Raw genomic sequence first — 24,517 nt, forward strand, 5'->3', positions numbered from 1 at the left:
CAAGCAGAACTTTCAGCATTTTTAGCACTGGTTTGTTGTGTCAACATTTAAGATTCAATGAAATCAATGGTACTCCCCAAAGTGTTTGCAAGTTGTAAATCTTTAAGTGTGAGATCAGAAACTCCTTATCTATTCCATAAGTATCATGTTCATCAAACAGTTACAGTGACTAGCATTTCCACAGATAGTTTTCCTACCTGCTAATCATGTCATCTTCCTAATTCCTTTGCGGAATAAAATAAGGACTTCAGAAACAAAATCTTTTGCATTAAAGCTAACACAATTCCATCATTTAGTCTTCTTAAATGCACTTGTTTTAGGTGAATGTAAAATTCACCTTGTTGTTGACTGCTGCAATAGAAAGTTGTTTAATAAGGAAGAACAAATGAACTGAAAGAGAAACCTGCCATTGTGCTCACACAACCTTGAAAGTTTTGGCTTCTTTGAAATTGATGTTGACACTATAAACACTCTTTTCTGAGTACCTTCATATTAATATATCAGTTCTGATCCAACAGTAAGTAAAAGTCGACCAGCTTTTCCCCTGACTGAAGCAAGAGTCACTGTTTGACTCTTAGAAACTAGAGAATTACCAGGAGGTAATTTCCACTTGATTACAGTTTAGTTCCAACATTTTTCCTGGATGTGTCCCATTCCAGCTAGTGCAGGAGGTGTCGTACTGATGTAGGTGGATGATTGGTACAATCCAGCATGGTATCTCCTGGTCAACAAGAAAAGTTTTCTTTTGGGCAGGTGAAAACATTCTGATGTCTTGTGAAAGAACACACACGGGGTCAGCTTTGGTTTATTTTGGATGGTCATGTCTGAAGCACAGAGAACACTTGTCCAGAAATTGAGTTGTTCCCATTTAAAAAAATTTCCTCTTTAAATAGATGGTACAGTCAGTGCCTCAGAAGTATGTGTGAGGGTGCAGCAGCCGTGAGTAAAGGGATTGCCCCAAAAGACAAGTCCCGTCATCTAAGATAAGAGTCTTTCCCCAAGTTGCCTTCAGGAGAAGACAACTCTGTAGCTACAGAGTGGAGCTTAGGAAAGTCAGCCCGAGCAGCCTGACCACCTGCAGAGCTTACAGGTCATAACATCCCTACAGGAGGAGCCAAGTACAGTATGAAAGGTCTGAATGTCTTTTTATCTATGGCACTGATACATCTGAGCAATTCCCAATAGATTCTAATCTGAAGAAAGAGTTGTGTTTGATATCCGTTTCAAGATAAATGAGAGTTTCTAAATCAAGAGTGGGAAAGGTATAAATATGCAGGCACGAAAAATTATTCCTGAAGAGAGCATCCATTGCACTTTCAGATTAATAGGCATAGCTCTCCCACCACAATAGTGTACTGCCAAACAGTAAAAAAGAGACTCTGGGAGGTAAATTTATTAGGCTAAAAATCTATTTTTCTGAGTTTAAACCTACCCATCTGCTTATCTTCAAACAGACTCTAAAAATAGCATCACTGATAATACACTTTGTTCCAGTCCATTACTTGATTCAGTCACACGTTTAAAAATATTAGTACATTTAAGAATGTTGGTACAATTATGACTCTAATCAAATATGTATACTGTAGAACTTTATTCTTCCACTAAATAAAACAGGAGTTTAATTCATGTTAGATTTCTTTTTTTTGTAATGCTCTTCCTCAGCTTTTAAAATTAAAACTCTAACATTAACTCTACAATTCTCAGTAGTCAGGAAAAGGTCACCTCCGTTTTCATGAAGCAAATACCTAAGGTGTGTTGATTTATTAGGAAGGTGTATTGAATAAATGTGTAGTTACTCAAAAAATACATATTTTTAGGTGTAGATAACAGTAATAAAATCATTAAAATAAGATAGTGTTGAAGAGTTGTATGATGGCTGGGAAGTAATTTCTATTTTTATTCATCTCAGCACCCTTACTTACGGGTGTGTTTGAACTTCAGCATCAGCCCCCTCCATGCAATTCTACACCCTTTACCTTCTTCATCATCATTGCTCATTTTGTCCATGCAGAAGGTGGAGGCTTACTGAGATTTCTACACACTGTTCTCCTCACCCATATATTCTATATAGGACAGAATGTTAGTATGTCTGTTGTGATGAAAGCATGCAACGTCTGCTTTTACAGTAGTTTCCATTCAATAGTGAGAGTTCGAACATACAGAATTTTCACTTTAATTATTGTTAAAACATTTTGTCATGGATACTTAGTTTAAAAACTATTCTGTTTTTTGAAGGGAGAGCTAAACTCATCTGAGTCACAAATTACAGCTGCCAGATCTCAAGCACTTACCACTTCTCTGCTAAGTGTCACAACTAAGCCTGTATATGCTCCTCATTCACATTAATGTGGAGTAACACCGACAAAAAAAAGGGGGGGGGAAAACCCCCAACAACATGAAAGTAGTTTAAACACTGTAGCATCTTCTTAACAAGTTGAACTCAGTGAGAGATAGGCACTCATCTGCCTTTAGGGAGGTTGACTTTTGCCTGTGCAAAGTTAGACTGGATGCTTGACTTCTGTTTATGCCTTTGCAAATCTTCCCCAAGAGTGAACTACTGAGGCCACACAGCAGGTCCAGAATATCTTCATCATCTTAAATTTACTCCCCCAGACAGCTCTGCCTTTCATCTTCTATCTATTGGTGATATGGGTGAGTGAGCAGGGAGGTTTTGAACGACGAGCATGACAAAGATGGGCCAGCCACTGCTAGTAGGAAGAGGTATCCTCATACCCAGAAAATTAGAATAAACTTTTATTTTACTCCTCTCTCCAACTTTATGCTAGGAGTGTCCAAGTCAGTTGCATTATCAGTGTATTTATGAATCAAACCTTTGCCTTTGAACATGTACCTATGAAATACTACAATGCTATTGCAATGAGTGTTAACCTTATACTCAAAAGATTTACTGTGATCCCTACTGTTGTTTTGGAGCCTTCTGAGATACATAGAGATACAGTCAGATTACTGTACATCGAAGTAGGTACATACTTTTATATAGTGATCTATTCATTCATGATTGAGATATAGTCACCTCAAGGGTGGGATGATACAGGATTATCATCACAGGCAATACTAAAGCTTTATTGACATGAATATTAGATCTCTGACTTGGTCAGATACACTGAGAAAAGTTTTGGGGGTTTTTTTCCTTATTCTATTATTATTGGCCAAAGTGAGAGGAATCTAGCTCTGCAAAGAGGCTGATAATGTAGGGTATATAAATACAGCAGCGCATATACTGTTTTCTGTCAACGTGACTTTTGTACTACATCTTGAAGTTGCTTGTTTTGGTTTTATTAATGTTGCTCAATGGAGACATGGATGTCACACCTAAAACTTTTGTCTCTGATACAGAAACATTTGCTGTTATGTGGGTCAAAATTGGTTCCTAACCAACCAGATGGCCACCCTTGCATTGCATAATTGAGTTTATATTAGTTGTTCTGCCTTGTATATTGGTATAAAAACTATGGACTTGAAGCATATGTTGCCTTGTTACTAAATCCAAGCGCAGCATCTAGTACCAATGGGAAAAAGACAGAAGCTCTGCTCTCTATCAGGTCAGTTTTGTTATGCTTGGTTTTGAAATAAGCTGTCTCTTTTATGCACTGGGTACTTCACATGTTTGAGGCCTCTAGAAAGCATCAAGCAATTTACTCTATAACGTTTCAATCAAGCCTGTGGTTTGTTAGAGAAGCAGAGAGTTAAGCTGTGGTGGTAAAAGTGATGCTGAAGAGGTCCTTGCTCAGAGAAAATGGCACTTTATTTGCTACGAGTTACTACTCAAAATAATGGTGACTGCTGATTGCATCAGGACTCCTGAAGCTATCTTTATACTCTGCTCTCATACAATCCCTGTGTTACTAAAACTGGCTCCCTTTTCTCTTTTTACATTTGCATTTATTTATCCCATTTGTTCCAGTTATTACAGGTACAATTTTACAATGCCACTGTGGTTATTTCTGGGCATAAAAACTGATGCTGAACTGCAGATTTATTCTGAATGAGGATCTGCTGTGAAGCAAAGTAGGAGTAGCAAATTATTGTCTCACTGTCTTGGATCAGTGGATGAATTTTAATCCATGGCTGGGCAGACAGTTAATTTGGCTGTTTCAGTGAGTGCAGCAACTGCTTGACTGCAGGCCAAGGATCCTCCAACTGAGGTCAGGACCACATAGCGGATGATGGCGCTTGCTATCTCCATGACTAAAAGGGAGACTGATTCTGGAGCTTCTCTGCACTGTAGCATAGAAACCAGAATTTTAAAAGTTTAAGAGTAGCTTTTTTCCTGTTGTTTGTTCAAATCCAGCCCAGTGTAGAGCAATCTGAGTTGTTACTGTTAAATCCACCCACCTGAAATCATTTGAAGATTTTAGTCCGTTTCCCAATGGATAGGTGTCAGCGTTACCAAATAGATAAGCAATTAAATATGTGCTAATTGAGAAAAATGTCAGAGGGTACTTGGACTCTTTAGTTCAGTCACCCTTTTGCTATTATATTTAACTTCTGTAAGACAGAGGTGTGATGTGTTGTACCTGATCAGCAGATGAGCTGAAATACTGCCTAAAAGCTACCAATCTGCTACATTTCATAAGCACTCAACTCCCCCCAAAATAAAAAAAAACATCTGTTAAAATAAGCAAGATATTACTAATACCCCTAAATTTGCAGTGGGGCTGAATGAAATGAAAAATCAGGGAATGAAAATTGGTAAGAATCAAAGAACCAATGCAAAGCCCTATATGTTAATGGAAATTAAAAGGAACAGCAATAAATTAGGTAGGGGATAAATCTTGCGTAGCCATATAATATTTTACACATACACAGACACACACACACACACTCAAATTAAAAGAGCATTACAAACTCTATAAACATTTAAAGCCAGTTAGGAAGCAGTAGAAAGTGAGAGAATGAAAGCTAATCACACCGCTCAGTACCAATCCCTTATGTAGATACTTTATCATACAACCTTTAATTACACCATCACGTACTTGGAGATGATCAAGAATTTTCCAGGAAAAACTGTTTTCCTCAAAATTCAGACTACATAATAGAAAAATGTTAGTTCTGAAGCAATTGGAAGGACTTTTAAAAATGAAGGGAAAGAGACTGTGCAGTAACCAAAAGGCAAGTGGCTGTGGTGTATGCCTGAAGTGGAAATGTCCCAGATACCAAGTGCTTTCACCAGTAGAGACATGCACTTTGGTCTCTTCTGGGGCACCACCTTATTGCTGTGTTCTCTGATACCCTGGGCTTGTTCCTCTCCTTTTTTCTCCCTCTCCTTCCCCCTTTTAATGAATAACTTTACAAAGCCTTTGTTTCATCCACTCTTACGCAATGGTATATGAATGCAATTTGACAAGGCAGTGGGACTTTTCTGCTTGATCTTCTTCACAAGCACCCCTTTGGCATTCAGAGTAGTACGTGGGCAAAGCCTTCTTCAGGAGTTAGTTTCCATTGTTAAGTTTACCTATATGGGACTCTGTAGCTTTTGTTTGGGGCACACAAATCCTAATGTGAACCCAACACTCTTGTTTTTCTCCTGTTCTTCTCCCCACCATGCCATAGGATAGTATCCGAGTGCTTAGCAAACAACCTGAAATTGAAGCAATGAGATCGTCCTAGCCTTTTTAATAAATCTGTATTCCAAACAAATGAGATTAAAGTAAAAAAATGCCTGCTAATTTTGGGTATCCGATATAGAGATACTGACTACTTGATTTTTCAACCCGTTTGGCATTCTGCATTACTTGGCATAGTCAATGCACAGTCCCGTGGATTTTGTCTGAGGTAGTGAGTAATTCACTTCAGCCTACCAGACCTCAAAATTTCACGATGAGCCCTCATAATATGGAAATCTCAGTTAATCATTACCTCTTGAGGCAACTTTCCCCATATTGTAGAAGCTTTGAGGTGAAAGGGGAATGGAAGCAAACTCAGCAGGCAAAATTCAGCTATCGTGTTGCCACAAAGTCCTGCTTTCTCTTCTTGTAATTCTCTGCGTCGTACATGAACTGTACCCAATTCTGTGACAAATTAGACAGGAATCTAATGAATAAAAACTACAAAGTTCTGATCTGTCCCCAGAGGGAGTGTACCTTCCAGGGTTTTGTTTCTGCTTCAGGAAATTTGTGGAATAAACTCTGTGTGGTTGTGTATCATAATGTACGGAGACTGAATCGAGGTGCTCTGAAACCCTCAGGTCAGTCATTTCCTTAATATCCCAGTGCCTGATGTTGCAGTTACTGTTGAATATATAACACGTTTCCTTAGTTCGGTGGCAACACACAAAAAAAAGAAATTTAAAAAATGTTTTGGATCAGCTCTGAAATACTTCTCTTGAAGGTCATTTAATTCTTTTGTAGCATTAGAAAGCAGATTCTGTTCCAAATAAAAAACAATAATGATGCAGCTGAACTGCATCAGTTAAAAATGGTGAAATAAAACATTTTGACTTTCAGAATTTCTACCATGTTTCAAATAAAATTCAGCCCAGCTACTCTGGACATCCTGCAATTACGCATCCTTGCTCTTGGCTGACAACGTTAGTCGGTTTTGCTATCCTTGCCCTCCTATCTCCCCTCCAGGCACCTCAACCGAATGGTTTCTCTCTGCTTTCTCTGCACAACCTCTGTGTCTCCTTACCTAATCAGTCCCAGGCTCCTGCCTCCAAACACCAGTCCCAGTTTTTCTCTCTGGACTGCTTGGCTGCTTCTATCGCCTGCTCTGTCACAGGCTGGATTTTTTTTTTTCTCCCTGTCGTATTTATGCGAAGACCTTTCTTCTTGACACAACCTTCAAATCGTTCGGAGCTTAGAAGAGATAGGATTCCTACCTCTCAGATCCTGCGCCAAAGCTCAGGCTCACGGGGAAAATTTGGAGGTGGGGATTAAAGGGGAAATCTAGCCTCACCACTGTATCTTAAGCTTCTGTTAGCAGAGAGGGCCAATCTTTAGCAATTCCTTTTTCCTGCTAGAATAAAAGAAATCATTACTAAGAGTGTGTTCATGACAACATTTCTGATATTTACCAAGTTAGCCACATTTGGATAAATGTTCAGACAGAGAGGAAAAGGCACATTTTAAATTAAAAAAGGTCACATTTTGAGTCTGTGCTTCAAAGCCTGAGGGCAGCAGAGCATTTCAAAGGAAAAAGTTTCCATTTTTTTAGTATGAGCAAAACTGTTTATTTTTCCATAACCTTGTTCTTGGAAATGGACAAATTGTTTTGGCAGGTATTTTCAAAATAATCTGCCCGGTACAGACAGTGAGCATATCGGTTTTCATCCTAAGTGATGATGTTTTTTCTAAAGCTACATGCAACAGAAAATATGGTCTCTGCTGAGAAATGTTTGCCAACCCCAATACAGGGAATGGCAGCATTGTCACAGGAATATTGTCACGGATTACATCCTCTGAGGATTTCCCATTTTTTTCAAACATCAACTGCCTCATGGAAAGGCAATAGGGTCAGTGGCTATTACCAGAGGCAGAGAAACTAAAATAGGCGGAAAAGAGAAAAAATCAGGGGTAGAATCCAAAAATCCTGATCTGATTCTTAGTCCCCCATTTATGCACCCACTGCTGCCGCCTCTGACGAGTGTTATTTGTGCGATGGTCCTCCGGCCTGGAGTATTGCAGGTATTCTTTACACTGCACAGACACACCTGTCAGAGATAACATCCTTTGCATAATTTCTGTGATCTAACTCTCTGTGATTGAAAGATTTGGGGGGCTATAAGAGAGGGCACAGCAGGTGCAGGAGATCTCTGCAAATAGTAGTTTAATCCAGCTAAGAACAAGCAGCCTCCGACATTCAGCTTGTATGAGTACATCGGTACAGTATAACAAAAAATAAATAAATCACATATTTCTGAGGGGCCTGAGGCAACTCGAGGCAAGGCCCTGTGGAAAAGAGAGGTGTGAGGGGGAGAGCTGTGGCAGGGCTCTGCCGAGACAAGCAGTTTGCTGGTGTGACCAGTTGGGTGATGGCCACTGCCTTTGCTGTTGCTCCAAGTACCCTGGCTGGGGTGAGTTCATGTCACTGTCTGGCTCACTTAGCAGTAAGAAACACAGTTAAGTGTTAACAGTAAGTGATGAGATAGCCCCATGCAGACTGAGAACCTCTACTAAAAACTACCCCAGCAGCAATAACAAATTCCTTAGCTTAAACTGCAGTCCCCTTCAGAGAAAGAAAAAAAAAAAAAGAAAGATTTGCCAAAACAAACTGCTGACTCCTTTTTTCTTATCAAAACACCACAGCATACGTCTTAACAGCCCAAAGTAAATCAAATGTGGGACCAGCTGGAACTGGCCAGCTCTTGACCCTCCCTTGATATCAGGTGTGTGCCGCACTTCTCTGACAGATTAATTTATGATCTCAAGTAACTCAGAGCCCCTAAAACTTTCAGTATGGCTGCTAGGACGAGGCTGAAGGTTTTCTTTGGAAAGCATCACTACTAGAAAAAGTTGGAGGTCTTCCTGATCGACAGATACTCCCCTACTGATGTCAGTGACTTTTTTCCCTCTCTATCTCTTATTTTTAAACTCACCCACAATGTGACTATGGGACATAATTCGGAGGTATGGCCAAAGCCTAGATGTGTGCATCTGAGCAACTGCCAGTCCCCTTTTGCACGTCGAACTTCCTCTTTGGGGGGATTTGGAAGTGTTTGTAGAAATGCATCCCTAAAGAAACCTTTCAGCTCAAGAAAAAAACGGGGAAAGGTCCAGGAGAGTGTGTGCAGAGTGCGCCAAATCGAGAGCAGCTCGCAGGCGGCTCCTCCAAGGAGAGCATGCCCATGTGTGTGACCAATATAATCTATTGTGAAAGAAAGCCTCCGTGTTTCTGTGGGGGAAAGAGATTTAGAAAGAAACTCTTTAATTATTACCTGCGGAGAAGTTAAAGTATAACTTGGCAGTAACATACTCAAGTCCCTGTGTTTTGGGGGGGGGGGGAGGCAGTCAGGCATCTAACCTCCCTGAAGTCTGTATGGGAATTAAAAAAAAAAAAAAAAAAAAAAAAATTAGTTAAAAAAGGAAGGGGCGGGGGGGGAACACGACACAAACAGAGCATTATCAAGGCAAAAGTAGAGAGAAAAGGAGTTCGTGTTTCAGGCCGCTGACCTCTCTTTGTGCTTCGGGTGGGGGAGCTGCCGAACAGGCTCTGGATCTTGTAGCACCCACTCGTGAGCCTGTGTTCACCCCCCACTGGTGTTTATAACACACCTCCCGAAGGGCCCAAATCTGCCGACTTTCTGCCATGGCCTTTTGCTCGCACACGCTGTTGAGTGGCTCAGGCCATCACCCCCCCCGCCGGGGCCGCTGCCGCCGCCCGCGCAGCCCCACGCATCCTGCGCGGCTGCGCGGGCGGCGGCGGCCCTGGCGGGGGGCGGTGGCAGGGGCCACGCCGATCCGGCAATGTATGTATAGGTATAACGTATGTTTTATTTTTTTGAGGGAGTTTGCTTCTTCGGCAGGTCAACGTGTTAATTAAAAGTTGGTCCAGACTGGTCGCTTGCAGTCCCAGATGTGTGATTAACACGTAAGGAATTTTTTTTTTTAAGATATCAGAATGTAAAAACTCAGTAGAAACCCCATTTCCTCCTTACTATTAACTAGCAGTCGCGCAGAGAAAAATCATTAGAGATATAATTAAATATGGGTCTATTTTTGAAGAGCGTCCTGCAAAATAGCCCCAAAATATGATGTAGTAATTTGATTTATATTTTTTTTCCTTTGGCACTACAGGTGCTAGCTATGTTTTCCCTTCATTTCCCACCCCATGTATATTAAACAGGGAGGGAACATTGCTCCATTGTCGGTGATGACCCCAGACTTCACCGGAATATTTTGCTCCTCGGTGTAAAATTGCGAAGTGGGTCTCTCTCTAAAATTCGCTATATTGGTTTTTATAATTACCCCGTGGTCTAAACTTTTTTGCATCCCATTTCTTAAAGGGGAAAAAAAAAAAGAAGAAGAAGAAGAAAGGAAAAAAAGATAGAAACTAACTTAGCTGTCGCCGTATTAACATTTCTGCTTGTCTCAAGCCCAGGCTTTCCGTAACTTTGCCTGGATCGGGTCCTACGTTTCTACAGTCGCCCTGCTGAGGCGTGCGTTTGCCCCTGCCTGCCGCTCAGCCTGCCGGTGGCTCTTTGCAGGCCTCGGTGCGGCGGTTTGCTGCCGCCGAACCCCCCGGCTCGGCCGGTCCCTCCCGCGTCCTGTCGCGCCGTCCCCGGGCTCTGACCCTCGGTTCGCCGCAATGCATTCCCCCAGCCGCATCGCACCGGGGAGCTTGGACTTCACACCCCGGAGAGTAATTTGTCAGATTCCGGCGGAGAACTAAACAACTCCTGATGTTATTTATTGCAGAAAAAAAAAAGAAGGAAAAACAGGCTGCGTCAGGCCGCCGTGCCCCGTCCTTTCATCCCCAAGATTTTATTCTTTCCTCCGGAATATTTTCTCCGCGTCTAGTAACACACAATTCACGGTTTTGCTTTGCCTCCTCCGTACGAGGCTGACCTCCTCGGTCGCTCCGGGACCATAAGCAGCGGCCGGAGCCCAGCGCCGGGCGGAGCAACCCCGCGGAGGGGCGCGGAGTCCCCGCGGCCGCCGGCCCCGCTCGGCTCGGCCCCCGCGGCCCGGCCAGCCCGCCGCCCTGCACGCCGAGGCGGCGGAGAGCGCTGTGATTTAAACCCAGCCCGGGGCTCGTTGTTACTAGGAGCGCGTATCTTTTTTTTTTTTTTTTTTTTTTGTTCTCCTTTGTAGGATACAGAAGGTGAATAATGAAATCCCTTTGCTAATAGTTTATGAGCCATGAGATTGGAAACGTGTACGGGTAGACCGGCGCGCCAGGCTAAAAATCACCTGGGAGGATGCGGGAGCCCGGCAGAGGAGAGGCTGTAGCACGCCCGGCGCAGAGCGCAGGGAAGAGCGGGGCTGCCGGGGGGGGCTCGGGTCGCCTCCCGCTGCTCCCGGGAGCGGGAGACCCCCCCGGGGATGGGGGGGCGCGGGGGCACCCCGCCGCCCACGGGCTGCGCGTACGGCCGCCGCACCTCCCCGCGCCTGCGTTTCCCCGACCCCCCCGCCCCGGCAGAGCTATGGGAAGGGGAGCGATTAAATGCGTGAGGGGGCTGCCTGCGGTGCACAAAGCGCGCACACGCTGCCCGCACCCCCCGCCCCCGCCCCGGGGAGCGCTGCCTGACACCGACTCGTGCGCGTCCCCGCGGGACCGCGCCGGCGGGCAGGGAGCCCGTGGGCGGCACAAAGGCAGCGTGTCGCGCGTGGGGCCGAGCCGTGGGCCGGCCGAGGTCCCTGCCCGGCGTCGCGGGGCGGGGGTGGGGGGGGTTGCTCAGCGAGAGCGGGACGCCCTTTAGGGCCAGTTTGGGGGCAACTGGGGGCGCGGCGCCGCAGCCGGCGTTAGCGATCGTGCCGCAAGCCGCTTTCCTCGGCGTTTTTGCGGCAGGTCACGTATGCGTGGACGGGGCAGGAGCAGGCGGGAGCGCTGCCGCTGCCCCCCGCCCCCCCCCCCCGCCCTGCCGGTTCAGGTCTCCGCGGCACGCCCGCCCGTCGCGGAGCGGACATTTCACAGAAAGTCCGTGCCACGGGGTGTCTGAGGGCACCGCCACCTCCCTGCCGTAAAAAACAAAAAACACTCGTCAACTCCGCTCAGTGCGTGCCATCGAGAGAAGCCGCCACGGCGCGAACCGGCACCATCTGTCCTGCCATTCTGGGAGACACAGATATATTTCTTTAGACAGGTCAGCAGTTCTTCCCCGGCCAGCCCTGTCAGGTACCTGTCAGGGGAGAAAACCTCTTCATAGCTGCCGCGGTGGGATCCTTACCGGCGGCAGCCCCTCTGCTGACAGGGACCCAGCCTTGAGCTGCCCGCAGATCAACGTCCTCTCCGGAGAGAGGGACCCGTCGTGACGCGGGAAGGCCCAAACCGCCGGTACCGCTCAGCCCCATCAGCAAAACACGGGGCGGGGGAGGGCAGAGGGGGCCGGCGCCGACGAGCCCGAGGGCTCTTTCCCGGGGAAGGCCAGGCTGGGCGCTGGAGCCGGGGGCTCCCCGTGCCGGGGGGCGGCTCTCCCGGCCGAGCCGTCGGGCCGGCCCCGCCGCCGCTTCCCTCCCGCGGCGGCAGCGCGGGGGGCGTGGGGGGGTGGGTGCGGGGCTGCCGCCCTCCCACCCGCCGAGGGCCAGGCCGCGGGGGCGCGCTCAAGGACGAGGCTCTCGCGCCGCCGGGCGCGCGCCCGGCGCCCACGCGCGCCCGGCCGGCAGGCGCGGCGTGGGCGGGGAGGGAGGGGAGCGCGCGTGCCGTGGGGCCGCGCCGCGGGAGCGCGGAAGCCCCAGGGCCACGCGTGTCTCGAGGCTTCCTCTCGAGTGGGTCCTCGCTCCGTGGCTGACCCAAAGCCCCAGGCGAACGCTTTCTCCCTGCCGAAGTAACACCCCCCACGCCCCCCTCCCCCCAGTAATTCCCACCTGGTTTCTTTCTGTTCCCCACTTGCTTGTTTCAAAGCGTGGGCACGTTCAGGAAAGCCTGCCTGCCCGCCTCCTGCCCTTCCACCCGGCATCGCGTGGACCCCCCTCACGACCCACCACCATCCACCCCCCCCCCAAAAAAAAAGCAACCCCCCAAGCCCCCTCGCAAACGCACCGTATTTCCAACTTGGAGTTAAAGTCGGTGCTAATCCGGGTCAGTCCCTGCCCCTGGCTGGGAAGGCAGGGAGGGAGGATGTAACGTATGGGGGGTGGGGGGGAGGGAACAAAAACAACCCCCCAAATAAACAAACAAACAAAAATCTCGCGCACGATCACAATAAAGTGAAATTCCTTTCCACACACCCACAACTTCAGCTCTGTCTGCTGCCTGGGGGGTTTTAATCTTGCAAAGAGAAAGGGGGGCTCCCTGCGCAAAATTACGCCTTCTCCTCTCATTTGTTAGCTGATTCCATCAAAAAGTTCGCTATTTATAGGCTACACACACGAACCTGGAGTAATACAAACCCTCCCGTGTTGTTCCCCTCGCAAAGTGGCCGGTCCTGAAGCATCTGAGCGGGTTTGTGTGTGTGTGCGTGAGTGAGAGAGACACACAGAGAGCGCTACCATCAAAAAGGGGAAAGAAGAGCTCAAGCTGAGAGACTTATTAATTGCTAAGAGCTGCTCTGCCACCAGCCATGTGAGTACCTAACAATGATCACCTTTTGCACAGATGGTCAGCGATCAGGCACAGACACTTTCTGTCCTTTTCTTCCTCCCTCCCCTTTCTTATTTTTTTTTTATTCCCCTCCTGTCTCACTCCCTCCCACCCACCGTTCCTTTTTTTTTTTTTCTTTTTTTCCCCCCTTTTTAGTTTGAGTTTGCACGGCTTATTCCTCCCGAAGAGGAGGAATGAAACGTGGGCGAGCGCGGGGGAGAAAATGTGCCGGAGAAGAGGAAGGAAGGAAGGAGTGGTGGAGGGAGAGGAGGAGGGTTTGTTAAGCGATCGCCTTGTCCCCTGAGTCCGAGCCGGCTGGGAATTAGTAACAGAGAGATAACGGAGGTTGTATCCCTCCCTCTTCCTCCGCTTTTCTTTTCCTGGAGCGCTCCGACACCCCCCCTCCTGACAATTATTACCCTGGTATCAGCGCGGGGAACGAGCTGTATTCATCAAACCCCATTTGGGGGAATTAAAAGAGAAATTTACAGGGAAAAAAAAAAGAGATCGAGCGGGGCTAAGGGGTTTTGCTGGCTCCGCGTCCAGCACCGACCGTCCCTCAGCTCCCGGCCCGCCGGGCGGGCAGGCGGAAAGCGCTCGGAGAGCAGCCCGCTCCCTCGGGCGCTGCGGGCGATTTTGGGGAGAGGGGGAGCGCCCCGGCCCTCCCCGGTAGCCAGGTGCGAGGGGGGCTGCAGCGCGTCCCCGCACGCCTGCGCTCCTTCCCCCACGCGAGGGCTCAAGCGCTGTTCAGGCAGCGCCAGACCTCGGCGGGGCACGGTGCGTGAAATCAAGCCCCGCGCGGCAGGCAGGGCACGGCACGTGGGGTTAAGATTCCGGGGAGGGGGGTGGGGGAATGCGATCTGTAGTAGGAAAGGTGGCTCTCGAAAAGGTAGGTGTCCCGGTTTGTGGAGGAATGCGGGGCTGGGAGACTTCGCGTGGAAAGGAGGGGTGCGGACAGAGAAGGCGAATTTGCTTCCAGCACGGAGAGGCGCTTTTCTAACCCGACACTTGAGCTCCAATCACACACTCTCAGGTTAGCGTAGCATTAAATTAACAGGGTCGGGGTTATCCAGGGCATTATACTGTGTGCCCGGGATGTAACCTCTGCTCATTTATACACAAAGAAGAGGGAGAGCCGGAGTTACACCTGGAAAGCCAAAGAGCACGGTGAGTATCGGTATTTGTTCCTCTCCCTCCCATGCCTGTGAACAAAGTTCAAAGGCAGCCGGTGCGTGTCTGGGTTTGGGTCCGCCGGACTCCCTCGCTCCCTTCAGAGGCAGCAGCGCAGCCGCCTTTGGTGCCAGGACCCCCAGCACAGCCCCTCCGGAGGCGAGCCCTCGCAAAACAGCAAGAAGAACTTGCGGTGTCTTGGTTGGAACTTTGCTGCTTTACGTAGGGGAAGGGAAAGGGGGGGGGGGGGGAAGGAAAAAAAATAAAAGTGACTTGGATCCAGCGCTATTTATAGGTGGCAGTAAAGCCTCCTTTTCAATAAGCAGCCGTGGAAAAGAAGCGTCAGAAAACCGGCTGCTTTATTGATTCAAGGTGCCGGACGGCCATAGCCATGCTAGCCAGGCTGGACCTACAAAGTCACGGCTCCTCTCGGGTTAGGCACCGAGAAGAGGAATAGGATCCGTATTTTGCTGAACCCTGGCTTGGACAAGATTCAATTCCCAAGCACAGGTATAGGGCACAAGAGGGTGAGATGGAAGACTTTTCCCTTTTCTTTCAGACACGCACACAATACAGGGCACCCGCAGGGCTGAAAGTGGGCCAGGGCTACACGGTAGGTATCAGATCACACAAAGCAGAGGAAAGAAATCCAGTTAAAAATACATTAGTTGAAATCAGAGGACGAGCTTGATTTTTTTTTTTCTCCCTTTTTAAACAAAGGTGCACGTTAGAACAAGCTGGAAGCACTTTGTGCCTGACGGTATCCCCCACGCCCATTGGAAATAAAGCAAGAAGCTTACTCTTTCTTTGCATCTGCTAAACCTTGTTTTAATTAGAATTGCTAAAGTAGGACACCCCGGTGGAAGATGTTTTCAAATATCCACCTACCTCTCTGCTGTAAGCAGAATTGCTGTCTGCTAAATTGCTTGAAACGCAAAATTCTGCCCCACCCCCAGCATGTTTTGGCACCTACTCACCCTTTCCCCCCCGAAATTGCAATCGCTTGTGAAAGGTCGCTCCATTAGGAGGAAAAGAAAAACCCCAAACAACCAGCAGTAATGAGATGAGTGGAGTCCCAGAGCCTCGCTTTGCTCTGTGCAGCAGGAAAGGGTTTGGACAGAGAGCGTCCTTCAAAACTAATGCTTTTTTTTTTTTTTTTAAGTCCCAAATTGGGCGTATCCTTACTCTTCTCCTTTAATTTATTTGATTAAATCATAACAAAAACAGACTCATCAGCCTCTCCTATTTCCTCACGTGTGACCATACGCGAAACCTTTTATATGGAGGCAAGTAATTGGCTTTAGTTAACTAAGGGCACCGGCCGGGCTGAAGTTTTACTCCCGCTCTCAGGGCAGCGCTTCACGCAAACGCGTGTTACAGCTGCACCTCACGCTCCTCCTTTGCGAACCTCAGGGTTTGAAACAGTTTCTCTCGTTCCCCACCTTTCCCTGATTTGGCGAATGAGGGTTGCCTCTGGCAGGGGCTTGCGGGACGAGGGGGCTCTTCCCCCGCGGGGTCTGCCGCGTCCCGGGGCCGGTTCAGGGAGCGCCCGGCCCGCTTGAACCCCCGAACCGCTCCTGGACCGCTTCCCGCGGGCGTCCCCATCCCCTCCGGGAGAGCACCGCGCTCGCTGCTCGTTTCCACTCCTGGTTAAGGACTAGATTAATTTCGTCTTCGGGAAAGTGAGGTTCTGCTAGCTCACCTCTAGCTTAAATTAAAAAGGAAGAAACAACCCCACCAAGCTTTGAAAGTTTCTCGGGTAAAGCTCGGGTTCCCTTTGGTTATTACTCAAATGAAGAACGGCGTCAATTAACTCTTTAATTCGGAAATGCCTGCCCGAGAAGAATAATGATAATTCCCCGTCCTTCTCTAAAAGGTAATTGCAGGCTGGCATTTAGCGCATGTGGTCCCCAGGTAACCTAATGACATGATTAGTCCCCTGCCCGCTCGCAGCCGTTGTTTGCCGCTCCCTCCCCCCTTGGTTCCTCTCCGAAATTAGGCAGCAACGCGGGGTACCGCTCGCTGCTTTTGGGGGTGCTGCCGGTGCCCGTCCTGCCCAAACCTTCCCCCCGCTTCGCTCTCCCCCTGCCCGCAGCCACCCGGGGTTCGCACCTCTGCCGGGCTCTCCCGGCCCGCTGCCACCAGCACGGTGCGATCCCAGTGGGAAAAGACCTAACACCACCAGCCCCGATAGGAGGGCAGGGGCCTCAGAGCAACAGGTAACGGGGGCACCTGCGGCTCCTCAAGGGTGTTTAACCGCTGGGAGAGGGAGCAGGAGATTTGCGAAAGGATCGCGTCGGGTGAGGGCGTGTTGCAGGGGCAGAGGACCACCCAAACCCGGCGCTTGGTGACACTTGGACAAAAGTTTAACGCTGCTGCGAGGCGGCCGGCACCTCTGCAGCGAAACGCACAAGCTGCCTCGCTTTGGTCGCTTGCCCGCCGGTTTCTTGCGGTCCCTAAAAGCCCCGAAAGCCGTCGCCCCGCGGAGCGGCCCCGGCTCTGGGAAGCGCCGACGGCGGGTCTGGGGCCGGACACGTGTTGCTCTCCCGGGGAGAGAGCGGGTCCTGTGTCCCGTCCCGTCCCCCCCGCCACGAACCTCCCGCGGGGACCCGCCGAGGAGGAGGCTGCGGCCGGCCGGTGCGGGGCCTCGGGCAGGGCCGGAGGGGGCGGGCGGGGAGGTAGGGCTGCCCGGCGGGGGGAGCGGGGCAGCCTCCCACCGAGTTACTTCATCGGTGCTCTTGAGGGCACGGCAGGAGCGGGCGCCTCGCCGTCGGGCACGAACCAGACCCCGATTGAGCCTTCGCAAGGGGGGGGGGCTCAGGCCCCGGGCAGGGGGCCCCACGGCCACCCCGGGGGCCGGGACGCCCCGCGGGGCTCCCCCGCTGCGGCAGCCGCCGGCTGGGGCTCCGCGGCGGGCGGGCAGGGCTGCCCCGGGGGCGGCGGCGGCGGGCGCGGAGGGTCCCCGGGCTGAGCCGAAAGGGGGGAGCTCGCCCCTTCCCTCCCCTCCTCTCCCTCCCCGGCTCTTTGTTCTTTGCCCCTTTGTTCTCCCTCTCCTCGGCGTTTGCCCTAAGTTTCCGAGGGAGGGTTGGAGGTGCGGAGAAAAGTTGCTGAGAGCTGAGGAATTACAGTAAGTGGCTGCCGGAGCAGGGAAAAGAGGCGGGGGTCCCTTCCCGGGGCTCCGAGCCGTTCCCCAAATTCTGTCGCTTTGTCTGACTTGCCCAAGGATCCGTGGGTCGCGCTGGGGACGCGCCGCGCTTGCACTGATGCTGGGGCAGAAGGGGGACACGGGGGTCCCCTGGCCACAGCGCACCCCCTGGGGGCCGGGCACCCCCTCGTCCCCGTTGGAAAGCCTTCTGGTGGGCAACCGTCCTTTCCGTCCTTTCTGGTGGGGAAGGGGGAAAAAATAATAATCGATGAACATATTGTAATGAGATGAGGCGGTAGGTCAGAGAGATGAAGAATTTCTGAATGTTAGATTTTAGGGCACACGTATTGGTCCGAGGTGCACAAACCCAGAAAGGATTTGGCTTTGTCACTTTCTTTTCGGCGTTCTCCCTGCTTGCTTGACAGGGCTATGGTAAAGTGTTGTCAGGAGTTAAACAAGTTGGCGCTTACTTTCAAAGCAGATGGAAAATCCTCGTACAACATCGCAGCTTAAAAGACAGCTTTAGCACGGTTAAAGGGAGATCAGACAGTATGATTTGGTATTGACAACAATAATAAAACTTCCTTGGAAAAGGAAAACCTCTTTGCTCGGTACGGTGTGCTATAGCCTCCCCCCTGCCTTTGCTAATCATAATTAAATGCTAGAGAACTACAAGCTTATTTTACCTTGCACTAAGAAATCATCAACAACTTGCAAATATCAGTTATCACAGTATTCTTCCCTTTCCCCCTGATATATCCAAGTAGGAAAACACTTTATTTGCCTGAGTTAGGTATTAGGAAAGCTGATGTAGAAGGAAGTTTTAGCATGGTGCAGTGGAGTAGGTCACAACAGGCTACAGACAGAGCCAGGTCTGAGACCTGAACTCCGGGAAGAGTTCCCTAACAGCGCTGTTAAGCTCCCACCTTTATAACCAAGGATATAACAGATGAAGGTAGCACTTTAGTGTTTGCCGAAAAGCTCCCTGAATGTAATTCTCTTATTTCTTGTAATCAAGAGAATGTCCATAAATAATTATAGCAGCATAGTGTAAACTTACTATTTTTAAATATGTAGAGATCCTATAAAATGATTTTTTTTAAAAGATCATTGTCACAGTTTTTGTATTACATAAAAAGGCTAAAATTGTTTATTATAGTGAGTCAGATTTCCAGAATTTGTATACATTTTTCTGATATCAAACAAACCAAACAAAGTTTAGAAATGAGGTGAGATAAGATTGGAGTTGACTAAATAAACATTTTAGACTGGGATTTTTTTTAATGTACGTATGCTAATAGGGATCATACCATCCTTCTGGCAGCTATTAAACCCCAGGATCAATTTTTCAAATGAAATGGGTTTTGATTTGAGGTGATGTGGGGCCTGTTCTTCTGGCTTTGTTTTTTCCTGACGTTGAGGGGATACAATCTCAGCAAGAAGTCTGGGAACCTCGCAACTGGAAAATCCAGCTTCAGGTATTTCAAGCTGGAAACGCAAACCCAGAAGCTGTCCTTGAAAACTTTGACCTTTATTATTTAAGACCGTGGTTCACGGTTGAATGTAATGATCGGTCACTAGCAAAGTAGAGAAAGACGCAGGCATCGTATTGGATGCTTTGGTGATAGTTCGATTTTCTAGCTGAGTGTGTCTCTGCCACAAGTCTACTAGTTTATTGCTTAAATCCAGAGGCCAGCCACGTTACTTACTATTCTGTTTATATCCCAATGCTCGTAATGTGTTGTTGCAATATCCAGGTAAAAATGGTCAATGCCGTTTACAAGGAACCTGCCTTAAGCAATACTATAATCAGTAATAGCTAATGTTACTGAGAGCAACAGTTTCTGCAAATGACTTACTGCCACAGGAGTTAACAAAGGTACAGCTGTAACTGTGTTCAAAACTAAATAAAAGCAGACATCCAAGAAGGAGAATATAAATTTAATTGGAAAAGCGGATCTTACAGAATACTGTGTATGATCAATAATGGTTGATTCTGTCTCGGTAATGACAACAAAGAGAGGGCCAAGCAATGTTAGAGGGTACTTGTTTAAATAGAGGGTTTCTGCAGCATGAGAAAAAGTAATTTCTGACTCAAAAGCATCCACTGAAGAAAGAGGGATTGCATTTATTCACGTGTTAATTAATCTTCCCTTTTTGCTTGTGCTTTTTATGGACGTACATAGATTTCCTTTCAATAGATGAGAGGTTTATATATATTAAAAACCAACCAAACAAAAACAATGGACAACCCCCTACTACTTCCCTTGGAAACTCTGACATCGAATACAAGTTACTAAATATTGCACTGGATTTCAGGGGGCAAACCTAAATATGTAAAGATGGTTTGGGATTTTGTTGTCTTGATTTTTGGAGCAGGGGACAAAGCTACTGAGTTGTAGCAGTTCGCCAAACTACTGAGTTGTTTAAGTGAGATGTTGGGCAAGACCTTTTGCCTCTGAATTTTTATCACCTTTGTCTGTTGATAAATACTTGGAGCAAACGAGGGGAAAAAACACATTGTTTTCATTTTTACTTCACTTGCACTTGTTGTTACACCTAAGCAGTTCCAAACAGCATCGGCACAAAGGAATATGGCATAAAATCAGAATAAGGAGAAAATTAAAAATGAACACTCTCTGCTTTATAATAGATATTTCTAGGTATAGGTGTGAATGAATACTGATTCATTTATACAGTTCTTAAATGGAAAAGCCTTAAGTTTACAAAAAAGGTAAACAGCGTGTCGTACTGCATTTAGCTGATGTTGGTGTGCTAACTTTAGGAAAATGGAGAGCGGCAGTCCCCTTGACATCCCTGCAGAAAATTAGAGCTTGCCAGAAAGGAAACGAGAGCATATAACTATAGGAGTTATGTTGAGAATGGAGGGTTAACAACTTTAATATTGTATTTCTTTTCTTTTATTAGTTTATCCTAGTCTTAAAAAAATTAAAAGATTTTTTTTTTAATTGGAAATGCCCATGTTTTATTCTAGTGATATATACTTAATAAAACTAAGGGATTCTTCAGAATAATGCACATCTCGGGCTTTCAAATGTTACAAGGGCCTTATGTGCTTACTACATGTGTAAAATTATCAGTAACCATGGGAAATAGAGGTATATGTTGGCTAAGATTCAGTTGCTGAATAAATAGCAATTTAGGTTGGTTTTTTTTTCTTTTACTATTACATCACGTATAGAGAGATCTGGAGCTCATTTCGTCATGCAGGTACAGGAGTACACGTAGGATGTTGACTGAATGTAGTAAATATATTTGCAACAAATACTGGTGATAATGACATGTTTCCATCTAGGTATTTAATCTGTTTCAAAATTTGTCTCATTCTTAATAAACAGAGTAGTAGTAATAAACTTAGAAATTAGTTCCCTATATTTATATTCTGTCCCAAAAGACTTTTTATTCAAAGCACAAAAATAGGTATGTCTCTGTATTTTGTTAGTGAGTCATGACCCTGAGATACGGCACTGGCAAAATACACACAGTCTCCCTCCCTCAAAATACTTGCAAGAATAGTATGTTATTGCCTCTGCATGTTTTTTTTGAGTGTACATCAGTAATGTATAAGTGGGTCTGGCTCTAAGCACAGAGGGAGAAGAGATGATAAATCAATGTAAGTTCATTCTAAGTAACTGATTAAAATAAAGGCTCTGTTCTGTTTCCATTGCAGTTAACACTAAAACACTCGTGACTTTGAATAGCTTCCTCTTACTTTTTGGATTGTGGAAATGCTCAGAAATCCCAGCCAGCATTTTGGTTTTGTTGTGCAGATATACATAGAAGTAACATAATCTTTGTTGAAAACTGTGGTTCCAGGCCTTAATTTTTTCACAGACTTCTGCCTAACATTTTTATATTTCTTATCATGTAGTAGGAGGTTGCCCCCCCCCCCTTCCTCCCCAAATGGAAACAGTTACCGTGTCCATGAGTGGCATATTTGGTATTTTAACTATTTCAAACCTTTATCCAAATACAGGATAACAATGTTTTTTTTTTATTTGTATCAAATACAAATCATTACACTGGTGCCAGTCTTGGGAAGCTGCCAATGAGCTGCTGCTAACTTTAACATCCTCACCCATTTTAATAGTTGTCATTAATGGAACTTATGCATTTTCTTCCAGTTAGGAAAATGTTCGAATAGAACTAAACTAGGTAATTCCATGCATATCCTTATCAGTCAACACTTTCTGAACAAATTAGATCACTATTTAACTTTTTTTTTACCTTATTCTTTCCTATTTTTGTACTCACAAGAAAAGAGCAAGGCATCTAAAATATGCTTGAAATTCATAATTTAAAATATAGATCTTTAAACAAAGAATGAAAATAACACAGACTTCTGAATTATAAATTAGAAAATCTTTTTTCTGTTTCTAACTTGGATTTTCTCTGAATAATTTCTTCCCTCCTCCCTCCCTATTCATCTTGTCCACTTCAAAAATGTTGGAAGTAGTATGTGTTTTAGTAGGATATAGTGTAAGGACTCTTCCATGTTTGAAGGATACTTGGAGCTCTTCATATGATGGCTTTGCATCAGCAGAAAGTGTTAAATATTTTTAGGCTGATTGAATTTTTTACATATGGCAAAAAATACAGTAATCCAGTGATGGTTTTCACAGACATGTGGAAATCAAAGGATTTTGCAGGTGTACACGTATGTGTACTGCTATTGACATCAGGTACTTCTGGGGTGGGTGGTGGTCATGTATTCAGGGAAAATTAGAAATAAATGGAGCTTATACTTCTAACTTGGGTGACACCAACTTTTCTTATACACTCAGTAGATAAATTTGTATTTTGTTTTTCTTTTTCTAATCTGTAATAATATCTATCCAATGGGGTAAATCAGCTGGATATAGGTATATGTGTGTGTGTATATATATCTCTCACATCACAGCCAGGGAAAAATTGACTCAAGGAGACAAACTTGCTTTAAAGGAAGTGCCACAAAAGAGGAACTTTATGCATCCAAAGTTGTCTGTCTTAGTAGAATGAAGAAATTATTGATACTGTAGCATCCCACCTTGCTTAAGCACAGCTCCATTTATGTAAGGAAGGATCAGCAGTAGTAGACCCATGTAAGGGAGAGTGACTATAGTAACTGAATTATTTCTCAGTTCCTTTACCCATTACCTAGCAAATAAATTTTCATCAATATGTCAAAATCAAAATTCTTTAAGAGGAAAAACATGCAATAGATTCAACCTTTAAATGGAGGGCATTTGGGGTTTTTTTTGATTGTTGTTTGTTTCATAGCAAACAGCATTCACAGAAAAATATTCTAAGTGGGGGGGGGGGAATAATTGAGAGAATGTGATGAGACTGGCATAGATCTTTCCCAAGCTAGTAGAAGATGCAGACCAAATCACTTGTCATTGGAGTGCTAATATCTTTAGAATCACATTGAAATTCATCTGATCTGTAAGTTTGGCATCATGTCCATTGAAATCATAGACATTCATATTCCGTAGTCTGGAACTTCTGCAACCACACCTAACTTTTATGAGTGGTTTATTTTGATATTATCTTTTCAAATGTTTGGGTAAAACAGACACGGTAAACCTGTGATTGATTATAATAGTTGGCATTTAATGAGTGAATTTATCTATTCATCTGAGGGGTATCAAAGACATAACCCTTACTTTCATATAAGGAAACTGAGGCACAGAGAGAGAAGTGACTCTCAGAAGCCTGAGTTCCCCATGATAAGTTGGTGATGGATTTAGGAATACAGAGCAGGTTGCATACACCTGCTGCATACACCTGCTGCATACACGTTGTAGCCTCATAAAGCACATGCATTTTATGATGCCTTCACAAACTACTAAAACCTTGTTCCAACTGTTTCCTCCAAAGCTTTGTGACACTTCGCTTTTATTTAGTGGCAACACTTCATTCATCAAATGTCTATAAAGCTTGTACCTTATGATCACCTGTATGAGGACTGGAAGACCTGTTTGTCTTTCCAGTACCCAAGTAAATTCCTGAATGTTAACTCCTGTATTTGTATGTGTAACAGCAGAATTACCTGAAATCAGCTGGAATTGCTCTTGCATAGTAATTTGTTGCACTGAGGCCACAGGGAGGAAAACTAGCAACCCATGTTTTACATCCTCTGCAGCAGCATAAAGCTGAGAGAGAAAAAATGAGGTATAATGGAAAATAGTAAAGGGTCATTTTCATTGGGCTTGTACCTAAAGAATTGTGCCAAGAAGCAGCATGTACTGCTGGAATAGAAGAAACTGTTTCTGGATGTTAACTCTGGGTAGTATACTGCCCTGGTAACTTAGACAGTAATGCGATATCCTATCCGCACAGGTAGGAATGTAGAGCAACAGCCTCCTAACAACTGGAAATTAATACGCTAATCTCTTAAAAAGTCATTATTCACACAAAAGAGGCAGGAAAAAAAATTGTTAAGGCAAAATTGTGTATCCTTCTGTGCATCTGGCTGTAACAAGTAAGGGTTAGGAATATGGTTTTATACTAACAGCCATTAAAATAACTGGTTGTTGATTGTGGCCATGTTTTTTCTTTTTCTGTAGTCTTAGCTGAACACCCATGTCCCAGGGGCTGAGAGGGTGGCTGCTGGGCTTGTGTGTGAGCCTCACGAGCTTAGAGGGGCTGGAGCGGGGATCACTGGAGTTCTCGGGCTGGCTCCAGAAGGACTTAGATGGGGCGTTCGTGAGCTAGTGGCTCTACTTCTCAGCAGAAATTTAGTAGCAAAACATTATGGTAAAGTCTTCTAACTAGTAAAATTGCTCCAGTGTAATGAACTGTACCATAGTATCCAATAGTACAGGGCAACAAATTGCCCTAAGTAAAATTACCCATATTGAAATAAGTGAATAATGGACACAACTAAACTCTGGGTAGTGTGTATAAAGAATAGTATTAGTCAGTTATGAAAAACTGGTTTGATATCCAAGTCAGTAATATCAGTCTCCCTGAGGTTTCTTTTAATTCTCCTGTAACTGA

At 46.1% G+C, this 24,517-nt stretch overlaps 1 protein-coding gene and 1 long non-coding RNA gene across 4 annotated transcripts in view; both read left to right on the forward strand.

Annotated features, from left to right (window-relative positions):
* The first annotated feature begins 12,865 nt into the window (after positions 1-12,865).
* The window catches only part of ESRRG (estrogen related receptor gamma), a 408,234-nt gene continuing 396,582 nt past the window's right edge, over positions 12,866-24,517 (forward strand). For all 3 annotated transcript variants that reach the window (XM_069800117.1, XM_069800125.1, XM_069800121.1), the window contains exon 1: positions 12,866-13,182. In XM_069800117.1, coding sequence (XP_069656218.1) covers positions 13,181-13,182 — 2 coding nt within the window. In that variant the 5' untranslated portion in view covers positions 12,866-13,180. The remainder of the gene's footprint in view (positions 13,183-24,517) is intronic.
* On the forward strand, positions 14,011-15,596 carry LOC138688563 (uncharacterized). The gene is made up of 4 exons (XR_011327438.1): positions 14,011-14,233; positions 14,325-14,367; positions 14,930-14,983; positions 15,091-15,596. It is a non-coding gene; the product is annotated as an uncharacterized lncRNA (long non-coding RNA).

The sequence above is a fragment of the Haliaeetus albicilla genome, chromosome 13, assembly GCF_947461875.1.
Source record: "Haliaeetus albicilla chromosome 13, bHalAlb1.1, whole genome shotgun sequence".
NCBI classification, from domain to species: domain Eukaryota; kingdom Metazoa; phylum Chordata; class Aves; order Accipitriformes; family Accipitridae; genus Haliaeetus; species Haliaeetus albicilla.